General features: G+C 38.0%; 1 protein-coding gene across 3 annotated transcripts in view; it reads left to right on the forward strand.

The window, feature by feature from the left end:
- PDSS2 (decaprenyl diphosphate synthase subunit 2) overlaps window positions 1-12015 on the forward strand; it is a 110810-nt gene that overhangs the window by 39212 nt on the left and 59583 nt on the right. For all 3 annotated transcript variants that reach the window (XR_007628927.1, XM_050315503.1, XM_050315505.1), the window contains exon 2: window positions 7371-7502. Coding sequence is in view for 2 of the 3 variants with exons in the window: in XM_050315503.1 (XP_050171460.1) it covers window positions 7371-7502 (132 nt within the window). In the remaining variant the exon portion in view is untranslated. The remainder of the gene's footprint in view (window positions 1-7370; window positions 7503-12015) is intronic.

Consider the following 12015-nt stretch of genomic DNA (forward strand, 5'->3'; position numbering starts at 1 on the left):
GCATCAAAACCCTGTAAAATAATATGCAACTATGTAGCTGATTTCAATAGGGAATGATTTCAATAACCTCTGCCTCTGGGAAACCAAATAAACCTAGTAGCAGTGGATGGTAGACTGATACGAGTGTCTAAATAGGGTTCTACAGTCTCCAGGGGAAATGTTGTGGTTTCTTATTTCAAGAGTTCAGAGGCTGTATTGATTTCTAGAAGCTGTAAATGCTCAGTTACAATGAACTCCCAAGTTCCCAAGGCCCAGTAACTGTATTTGCTTTGTACCTGCTCAAAAAGCTGTGGTTTCTTAAACTTCATCTTTTGGATAAGGTTTGATTTTTGTGGGATCTTGCCCATTTGAAGCTCCACAATTTTATTTAACCTTCTGGCGTTTGTACTTTCCTAGAAGGTTCTCTCGTTTGTGATCATTGTTGTGTTTTAAAGGTTGTTGGAACTTTCTTCTTGAAAGTAGTGCAATATGTGGGATAGGTACCAAAGCTGGGAGAAATGAGTGCATGTAGCAGCTCCAGGAAGGGATCAGTCTCTCTTGTGATCTTGAAGGGTGCTGTGGCTTTTCCTAGAAATTTATCTTGCTATGAATTATTTCTGGGAATGATGCAATTGACTCCAAATTCTGTGAACCTACACTCCCAGTCCCCATGAAATAAGCAATAGAGTGATGAAATTTTTGAAATTTTTCACCTTTAGTTAAGAAATATTTCTCTTTGTAAGCAACATTCCGTGAAAATTGAGCAGCTGGAGTCACTTAGGTTGGAAAAGACCTTAGGAGCTCACCTCCAGGTTCTTTCTGTTCTAGAAGGTATGCTTTTGTAACCTTCTTCCAAAATAAAGCAATGAAGATTGTTATGTTTCTATTTAGTTTGTGAAGAATATATCCTAATATTTTAAAGACACACTTTATGTGGCTTTCTGGGACTCCTGAATACCTAAATTTCATACAAGCTGTATTTTAAGTGTACATGGAGTGATTTTTAGTCACTCTCTCCAGCTGAGTAGGTGTCTGAGACTTCATAAATGGAAGAAAAGGTACCCAAATTTATGGAGTTCTTTTGTGGAACTGAGCCTTTTGAGGCTTTGGCTTTTCATTGAAGGCCTTGGTTGCAATTCATTCCCCTAAATCTAAGACTAGCCAAATGGAAGCACAGATACCACATTTTCTGTGGAAGTTTTTCTGTGACTCTGCCTGTAGAGATGCGATTGTGAGCCCACAATGTTGAGGCAAGTTCTTTCTCACTGGACTATAATCATTCTTCTGCACATGGCTAAGTTACCATTTTGGCTTAGTTTTAACTATACAAGCATCCGGCTGTGTGGTGGTTGAAAGATATTCAAAAGTTGCTTTGTGTCAAAAGTGAAGGTCACACACTTCTAAATTGTCTTTTTTAATTCTTTTTTTTTTTTTTTTTTTTTTTTTTGGCTTTGGACAAAAAACCAGTGGACAGACAGGCCTCTGTCATCTTTGCACCGGAGTCCTTTTTGGTTTTTTTGGTCTAAAATCTTGTGTTTCTTTGTGATTGGCTTCACAAATTAATGGGGTGAGAGCCTCCTCCTTGCTTGGAGGCAGGGAGAGCAGAAGTGCTATTAAAGACTCCCTTGTAAGCTGCCGTAAGAGCATCTTCCCACAAAGTGGGACAGGAACATCAATTCCTCCAAGCCTGGTCTGACACCTTAGATAAGTCTACTCTTACTGGAAAAAAGCTTTTAATTACCAGGCTGTTACATAATGGTTATGATGATGAGCCCCATCCCCATCACAACACAGTTTTTCAGATAAAGAAATTCCCCCAACCCCAGTACTCATTTTCCATATGCAAAGAAATGTTTGATTGTCCAAGTCTAGGAATAAGTTTCTAAAATACGTGTTTTCTTCTGCTGCCTCCAGTGGGCTTTTAAGATGACGTGGCACATGGGTTGCAGAGCATCCCTCCTTTTGTCCATGCTCAAAGCACATGTCATGTCAAGGCTGATTCTCCTCTACAGATTGGGGTTTTTAATTTGTTCTGGAGATAAGCTTCACAGAAGGGTGTTTAATATATACTCGAAACTTGAGTAGCAGGTGAAAAAGGTCGCTGTAGACTGCTGTTAGCATATACCACATATGTAAAATTGAATGTTCTGAGTCATCATATGTGTGTTTGAGTGTGATCATATGGTCATATGGTGAATCCTGTGTGCATATACAGTGGTTTAACGTCTCTTTAAAAAATTAGTATGTCAGAGAGTTTTCTCTTATTTACTTCTGACAAGTCATTAATGAAGCAAATTGGATAAAAGCCCTTAGGCTGGTATTTCTTGCATTTCTAATGAGGAAGCTGACAATCTTGCTGAGTAGCTCCATGCCTTACCTCTAGTGCTAGATATAGAATTGTCAGTTATAATTGATTTCAAAAAAGTGGGTTGTGTTATTTTTTAAATGTGTCTGCACCTGTAGCCATGAGTACATCCAGATAACCTTTCTGTACTGAGCAAACTAGAAGGTACTTTCCTAAGATGTTACAGATTATTCAAAACTGCATTTATATTGTCACATCTGGGACTGTCAGTTTGAATAGAGGGGTTTCTTTTTTGGAATAGTTTGTATTTCATCCTAGAACTAGCCTGTGTTTTCAGTGACACTGTCCGAGGCTTATAAATCTTCATCAATGTAATTGATTTTGGTTGTGTTACAGACTTTCTCAGCTGCTTTTTGTCAGAGCTGTGTGAACAGGTGATTTTTTTTTTTTCTTCCTTTTGCTTGACAACTGAAGTGGGAATGTAGAGGAATGGAATCTCTCCCTGTTTTGCTTCCTCTTGTACCTACACAGAGCTGAAACAAAATGATTGATCTTGTCAGTGGGACACATTCAATAAAATGCATGGAAAGGAAGGGCAAAAATCACCAGAGGAGGTGAAGAGGACAGTGATCTGTTCACTTCAACCCCTACCAGCAGAGCTGTGGCTAGAGCACACGCCTGGGTGATGATGGAGGGGCTCCTCTGGGGTGACTGAGGACAGAGCTGCAAATCCTGCAGCTCTTGCTTCCTTCGGTCATGAGCAGAACATTTGGTACTAACAACATTTATCTGAGTATCTAACACCCCCTTTATGTCCATTCCAAAATACCTTACCACATCAGTTTTTATGGGAAATTTGTTCTGTATTCTGTATTGTTAAATTTGAGTTAGCACTCTTTTTTTCTTTTTTTCTTTTTTTACTTCCATTTGGTACCGTGAAATTACCCCTGTGTCCAGCTCCTCCTTACAGTAACTGTTGTATTTGCCGTGTTTCCTTTCTATTGTTTAAATTCACAGGTCAATATAATGCAAAAAAACAGTGTTAAGAAGGTAACCTGGCTTTGTCTCATGCAAATAATTCAAAATCTTTGTGGTATTTAAATAAGATTGCTCAAAAATACTGATGATGCTTGCAACGAATAGTTGATTTTTTTTTTTTTTTAATGAAAGAGTAAATTACTGATGGAGTTAAACCTGACAATTATTGGAGGTTAAAATTGCACTGAAATAGCTGCACACGTGGAGCAATACACAAAGCAGAAAGTGAAATGCTCGTGTTTGCTTGATTTATTCTCTGCAGCAGACGGACTCTGGTAGTAGGAGGTGTAATTTGCAGCACATTAGCTATTAGCCATGTCATTGCTTGAGTGGGTGGTGTGAGTCTCTGGTGCACGCACAGTGTCACACTGCGCATGTGTCAGAGCCAGGCGCTTCTCCCCTGTGCTGTAAGATGAATTTTTTGTGAACACTGTTCTGTATTTAAAACTGAGAATCTGCCAGTTTTCAAATGGGCTATTCTGTAACACAGAAAATACCTAGAATAAATGCCTTTACTCCCTTCCTCCCCTCACCCTGCTGTTCCCTCCCCTAATCCTTAATGTTTTGCAAAACTGAATTGTAGAGGTGTTTGACTTTCCTACCTTTTCTGGTATGCAGTCCCCTGAGGATCAAGGATGTCATTTGCAGGATACCCAGCATGTAACTTACAGGAAGCAGAATTGTGCTAATGCTTGGGGTTTTTTTGGGTGCCCTATGCACGCGCTTGTGTTCAGGAGAGGTTTTCCAAAAGTGTCAGCTTGATGCATCTCTTTTTCTGTGCACAATTTCATTTGTCTTGCTTTTAGTTCACTTTTTTTCCCCTGGAGGCACCTGTCTCCTGCCACATACCCATCAAGACTAATTGCACCATCTGGAAGATTTTTGTGTTGCTGTTACTTGTGCAGGGTATCTCTGGGGAGCTTAATTCAGAATGTGAATGTGACCCCTGAAGCCATGTCAAGTAGCTGCAGTAGTTTCTAGTGTCTAAAGGATGATCACCATAGGCTTTATTTGTTTCAAGTCTAATGTGGTTTGCTTTAGTGTGTTACGTGTCAGTAACACAACTTCAGTCATGTTTTGAAAACGGAGTTAGACTTTGACTACTGGTTTGGTAATTCACGGAATATCCTGTCTAAAATTACATCCAAACCATATGTAACATAGGCTGTATGATTAGGTGTAGAAATGATAGACATGTTGCTCCTTATTGTTTGATTTTTATGTCCCGTTCTTCCCCCCCCCCCACAGCTGCACTTCTCATTAACAGTTTTCTGCTAAGAATGCAAGGTGTTCATTGCTAGCTGTGTTGCAAGTCCCCTGAACAGCTCTGAACACTTGGTTTTGCTATTGCTGCGGAACCAAGTATTTTCAGCACAGGTAATTTTCTTCTTCTGTTCCTCACCTAGTTGGAATCAGATAAATGTGCTTCATTTCTAGTGTCTATCTAGGCAGTGGCTTATTTAAAGGCCATAATCCTGTGATGAACACCTTTTTTCTCTACATTGGTTGTTTCCTGTCCTGTGGCAAGCTGTAGAGCATTGGGCATGAAAAACCAAAGTGTTCTGATTGTTAAAAGTATCACTACAATTTACTATGTTTTTTTAAAAGACATTATTAATTTCTCATGGAATCCTGCCTTTAGTAATTCACTCAGATTTTACCAGATAGGTAGGAAAAATTATTTTCCTAAAACCAATTTTCTTTTAAAATGGAGTTGTAAATAGTGTTGAGGAAATATATTTGAATTCAGTGGCATCATCTGTGTACCTTATGTGGCTGTGAGTAATGTGGTCAACTGAAGTTCAAGCCAGAGAAGTACTTACACCACCACAAACAATTATGAGTTCTGTATACAGGATGTGTACACACCATATATTATTCATTATATGTATTTTCTTTTTTTCCTGGGTGGTTTAATGTTCATTGTGGCTCTGACTTTGGAAATCTGTGGAGTTCTAAGTGTATAAGTGTCTTGGCTGCATTCTGTTAACTGTATATTGGAGCACGGTAAGAAAAGAATTATGTATTTATGTGCTTGGTGAGAATAGAGGTATGCAGGTTATAAATTCAGTGTCAAAGGCAAGCAGCTGTCCCCTGCTCCTTAAAGTCCCTCACTACATGTACCCACTAAACAAATAAAGGTGCACATTACAAGATGACAGTGTGTGCCTGTGTGAAGAGATCTGAGCTGTCCAAACTTATGTGGATTTGAGTGGCTAGAAAGTACTGGGGGACTGAACTTAAAAAAAAAAAAAAAAAAAAAAAAGTAATTTCTGCTTGGGGAAGTTATACAGTATCTTGCTTTCACTGCTTTTTGTGCTGTTTTAGTCAGGAGTGCTGTGAGTGTGGGGTGTTGTGCTGCCAGGCTCACAGGGCACACCTGACCTGCCCAGAGCGGGCCAGCCCCTTTAGTCTGCAGGTGAAGCAAATAACACGTGGGCAGATTATAGAGGCACAGAAGTCATGACCTCATTTGGCTAGCTAGGTCTCACCAGAGCTAAAAATGTTGTGGGTTGTGGTAAAAAGCCATATGACCTCCTCTTATCTTAATTGATCATGGCATTTGTAGGGTGCAGCTGCACTGAGTGTGAGCTCAGAAGCTTCTCTGGAGAGAGAAGTATTAGCCTGGAATCAGTATGAGTGTGAAGATCAAGCCCAGTAGCTTTCTAGCACCATCTACCTAGATGGATCTGCTCATTCTCCTCCTTGAGGTTATATTTGGGGCCATTTCTCCATCACTGCTGTGGGCTGTAAAGGCTCAAGAAGTCAGGATTTTATTTGCAGTAGCACAGGAACTTTCACACAGAAGGGTACTATGTAAATAATTATTATTTTCATGTTTGTGTCTGTGTTAATGAAGTACCATACAGAATATATTCTTGCATTGTTGTGTGTAAATGTAATGACAAAACTCCAAATGAAACTTTAGCTTGCATCCACTGTTTTCTTTATTCAAACAAACTTGCAATATGAGCATCTTAGATTTTCATTCAGACTTTTTAAAGACAGTTCTGTTTTGATTTCCTTCAGGTATTAGGGCTAAAATTATACTCTGGTATAAAATGAGTTAAAGTGCTTAGTAATTTGTAATGTGGTTCTTCATATGATTTATTTAATTAATATTTAGATTATATAAGAGGTATGGGTGCTTATTTATTGAAAATTAGTTTACAAATTTAATAGCATCTGGAATGTATTATCCTTTGGTCTAGCTATTTAGCCATATTGATGAATGTAGAGAGTAGAAAGTAGTTTGACAAGAACAGGAAGAATAGAATCGGAGACATTGCAGTCTGAAAGGAAAGCTAAGCTTGCTTTAAAACTAATTAATTTCTGAGGTGGTGTGTCTAAGTGGTCAATTAGAATTGCTCTCAACAAATATGATTTTGTGGGTAGTTTCCTTCTGAACCCAAATTTAAAGTTGTAGCATTTGAAACAGTTCTTTTGTTTAGAACAGCCCATCTGTACTTCATTTATCTCTAACTTTTCTTGTACATATTTAATCAGTTTCTACGAAGTTTATTCCTAATATATTGAAACTTGTTTTATGTGCTGTGCCCTCTGTTCATAACCACTCTGATCTAAACAGTTTTCTTTCAGCAGGTTTTAGATTTTGGTTGTACCATTCCTCCTTTGCCTTTCTTCTCATGAAGTAGAAGGCTTCTTTTGGGTTTTTTGTACTTTAGATGAGAAACTGAAAGCTCTTATGTTCCTGTTAGAGTAGATCACATTGAATTATTTTGAAATACTCCTGTCATGACATGATGTGAAATGCAAGAGACATGCTGCTCCTTGAAAATATTCAAGATTTAATTCAATCCTGAATACTTGTTTTTCTCTGCAATAGCAGTGTTTCACTGTACATGTCAGGGAAGGCTTGACAGAAGATCATGATTCATAATTGCAACTTACTTCTTTGCGAACATGAATATTAAGGACTTGATGAAGCAGTGGTAGCCTGAGGACTGTCTCTTTTTCCACTTTGGTATGACCAGTGAAAATGGATTGTGAAAACATGATTTTTTTTCTTTTCTTTCCTTTTTTCCAGGGGTTTTGTGTATGACAGCCGAAACAATTTACAAATGCGAGGTTTGGTCATATTGCTGATTTCCAAAGCTGCTGGACCCAGCACGGCAGACCTCTCTTTCCAGCACAACATGGTCAGTGGAATTTATTCCAGGTATGTAGTGACTTTCTTCAGCACGATACCCTAAGGTGTATTTGATGGGTGTTTTTGTGGTAGTATCAAAGCATCTTAAGTGGCTGTTCAGCTGTTCAGGAAAATTAGTATTTACCTAATCACAAAACTTGGTTCCTCAGGTTTATTATAAGCTTTCCTCAGTGAAAACCATTTTCTACTGTTTGTGTAGCTCGTATCTTAATTGTGACTTTTGGGTAGAACCAAACTGAGACCATTTGGGTCAAGACAGTTGAAAATTTATGTTAAGAGGTACTTGGAATAAAAAAACCCAAAGATGCTGGAAGAGATTTTTAATTAGAGTATTTTCATTTTGATTTACTCAGATGTTATTTGGGTACACGTGCTTACTAGTAATTTCAGAGTGAGAAGCCAGCCTTGTGGGACACCAGTTGGTTGGACTGAGCACATAAGTTTTAGTATAGCCCATTTGAAGGATATTTTCTCACAAAACAGCAGTATAGAATAAAGTTTTTACTTCTCACATATCACTGCAGATGTACTGAACTTACCACTAATGTTCCTCAGGCTTTCACTGAGATGTTTCCGCTTCATCGTGTTTCTAAATATTTTTTAAGTTTTTAAACTAAATTACTTAATACTTGTAACAACAGCAATCAAAATCAATGGTTGCTGTCCTTTGTATATTGGACAGCAAACTATTCCATTGAAGTAAGTAATGAGATCTGGTTGAAAAATTGTAAAATTTGAATTTTTTAAAATCCTTTGGAAAAATCATGCGTGTTGCTTAGTTGAGGAAATTGTTAATTGTATTTCTGACCACTCTGATATATTAAATGAAGATTCACAAACTTAGTGACATGTTTGTATCCTGATTTGGTTTAAAATGTGGAGGTAGTATTTTAGAATTGAAAAGACCAACCAAATAAAGATGGTAAAATAGTTGTAGTGTCTTAAAATAGCAGAGAAGGAAAATATGTATGAATTGATACAGACAGAAATAACAATAAGTAAGAAAAAGAGGAAGGCTGTAGAAGAGGCTTGTTATGGAAGACTTTGTTGTCCCTTAAGCTGTTTAATTCAATTCTTGTTTTGTTTTGTCTGTAATATCCCCTTAGGGTTGTAAAATTTTATATTTATATGCAAATGATGCTGTATGAAAGCATAATTCTAGCTAGTTAATTATGGCACAGGAGGTATTTCAGTTTGTTTTGTAAATGAATAAAAAAGTTTATCTTAAATGTGCCTCATAGAAGAAGAGAAGTAGCATTATTTTTTTGATAAGTAAGTTCTTGAGTGTGGTGATTCTAACCATGGAGGAAATGTTCAAGCATTTAAAGCTGCCGTTGGGAAGGTGACTAGTGGAAGTGTTCATTAAGGAGCAAATAAGACCTTGAATTAACAATGAGCCATTTGGTGTAAATGGACATAATTGGAATGATGCCAGTTCAACCGGCCGAAAATCTAGCCTAATAATCTGAGTTTGAGCAAGTCAATAGCCATTATAATATCTAGTTCAGAGTTACAAAGGTACTCCAAAAATGAGGCACTTTTGAATACGCCCACACAGGTTCACTTAAGGTTCATTACTGTCTGCAGAAGTGCTAACTATGGAGTTGTTAATTTAAATGGATTTTCAATGACACTTTAAGTCTGCGGAACAGTGTAAATACAAGCAAACTTGCTGCCACGTTGTTTCATTTTGTGCCATAGTGGTCAGTTCTTGCCCTACACTGAAGTCACCGTGGGCTTTGATTTTTTACTTTGTATTTCTTTCTTGAGTGAAAGTACATTTCCAACTACACTTTTAAATGTGAGTCTTACTTCTGATTTTCATTTTTTCCATTGTATAAAGCTAAGATAACAAGCAGCTTGTGAAATTGTCATCTTAAAGGGCTTTTGTGATTTTTTCGTTTGTTTGGTTTTAATGCATTACAAATAGTGTTTTACAAACTACTTTCTCCTGGATAAGAACAAAAGGGTATTGTTTTCCATGAGTACATTTTTGTCTGATATCTTGGTTGCATTGTAATTATATATGGTGTATATATTGGACATATATATCAAAGGCAAACTATATCCCTCAGTGATATGAAGTGAAGAAATACGCTTAATCCTTTATTGTTCAAGTCTCCAACTTTGGAAAGTATTTTTTGGAAATAGATTCTTACAGATTTTCAGCTCAACTGTAAACTATACAGCTCTTTTTGTTGCCATGCCATATAATTACTTCATCTTTATATATAATATTTTACTGGAAATATTATTTCTGGCACTGTAATGAGCATCTTTATTGCCTGATACTAACGTGCTGTGAACATTATATTGTGGACTATTAGCTGGGATATGGCTCACTTGATTTTAGGATACTTAGCAGTGATTAATTAATTACATTTCTGAAATCTGAGCATGAGCTAAGTTGTTCCAATACTTGTCAGTGACTGCACCCGCCTAGTCTTTCTTTTCCCAGTGTTTGTGTTGGAACCACTTCTTGTGCTGTCTTTAAATACTCAGTTCTGCATCAGATAGCTGAGTTACACTGTAACTGGTACTGCAGCCAATGTACAGTGTGTGACCAGGAAGGTGTAACTGTGGGGTCAATTATTTAACTTAGAAAACCACAAAAAAAAACATGGTGGACTTTTTCGTCTTGGATTTTGGCATGTTCTGTGTAACTTCCTTTCCCTATTCTGTATTCTTGAATGGCGATATAAACAAGCAATACGATAACCATAATTAAAACAGAAAGACACTGAGACCTGAATTTGGAATAGCAAAAAACTTTTTTTTCTTACCCTGTTCTCTAGATATGCCAAGTCATGGAACAATTGACCTAAATGTATAAAAATAGATTATCTAGCGGGCATCTGTTGTTCACTTGTACACAATGGAACAGAACTGATGACTGCTACCAGAGAGCCAATGTTTTCCAGAATAATGAGAGTTACAATTTAGGTAGTTACAGGAACAGGGCTAGTGTAGTTAAATGGTGCTGCTGCTGGCCAGCATCGCCTCCAGCTTTAGCACTTCATAATTTGCAGGAGTCGTGATCTGCCTGCATTAAGCTGGGGCCATGGGGGTCATTGTATGCAAGGATATCATGGTAACTGCTGGTTGCCTTGTGAGCCATGCTGAAGATAAGGGAGGAAATGTTATAAAAGCCTGCTTGGCATGCTTTACTCTGTACAGCCACCTCCCTGTCATGTTGGCAGCAACCTGACTTTATTCCTATTGGCGGTGAAAAGAACCTGGCTTTATTTCCAGCTCAGCACCAGTGATCCCAAAAGAGGATGAAGAGAAGTAGCAGAATGATAAACAGCTCTATTTCAGCTGCTGGACAGATTTCCAAAAGTTGAAACTTTCTGCTGGTCTCTTAGCATTAAAGAAAATATTTCCTTGGCTATGGAAGCATTGCAAATATAAGGATGTATTGTAGTGGTTGCTGCAGAATATGCAAGCAGTATCATGTTGATGTCACTGCCTGTACTCAAGCAAAGTATGCATCCCATATTCCCTTGAAACTCCTTACCCCTGTGCTGAAGAGAAAGCAGAACTCCTGTTTGGGTTTAGGCAGAATCAAAGTAACACACTTGCATACTCACTCAAATATGCAGCTTGCTGTTATTTTACTTTGCTGCTGGAAGTGAGGTTTTTAATTGTAACTCCAGGGTCATGTGGTCTCTGAACACTGACAGCTTTATGCTTCATGGTTGGAGCTAGATCCTTACAGTTGAAGATACCAAGACTGGCTTGGATCCTCTCACTAAGTACCCAAAGAGGTATCTTTTTCTTTTCATGTCTGGCACCACCAGACACTGCTGGCTGGATACCGAGGAATCACCTTGGCTTTGTATTGAGTAATGAATTCTTGACACAGCCTCTGTATTGCAGCTTAAAATGAAAGTTACACCAAAGAGCAGGCTTGGGCTGTCTCTTCAGGACTCAGTATCCTTGGCTCTAATACAACAAGTTAGCTTTTTCTCTGTCTCCTATTTTGCCTTTTTTTTTTTTTTTTTTTTTTTGCCATTAGTGCCAATTTCAAAAATACCCTCTGGTACTGACATCCATTGAGTCAGCTCTGCAGATTTCTTTGGATGCTTGTCAGAGATTTAAACCAAAAAAATCCTTTTTTCAGTCAAATCTGCTGGTGCATTGGCAGCAGTGGATCCTGTGGTCATTGAAAAGCAAAGACTTTTTTATTCTACCAGACTGCAAGTTGTGTATCTATCTTTATGTAGATGGGAACATATGAAGTACTATTTCAGTTCTGTACCTGAACCTGGTAAATTCAGTAGGTTGTTGGATTTGGACTATCAGTACTGGACTCTGTCCTTGCCCCTTCTTCAGGATGATGCAGCTGGTCTTTTTAGCTCTGGAAATTCATCTTTTTGCAAGATGAACATGCTTTCCTGCAAGAAGGTACTCACTGGATAAAGTTGTCTCTGAATCAGAATCTTTCCTGCTGCTTAGAAGAGTGGTGGCAATACTGTAGTGACAGGAATCATGAACATAGACTCTTTTTACCTAGTGTTTT

This window comes from Myiozetetes cayanensis, unplaced genomic scaffold (assembly GCF_022539395.1).
Source record: "Myiozetetes cayanensis isolate MyiCay16 unplaced genomic scaffold, myiCay2020 scf2-11, whole genome shotgun sequence".
In the NCBI taxonomy this organism is placed as follows: Eukaryota; Metazoa; Chordata; class Aves; order Passeriformes; family Tyrannidae; genus Myiozetetes; species Myiozetetes cayanensis.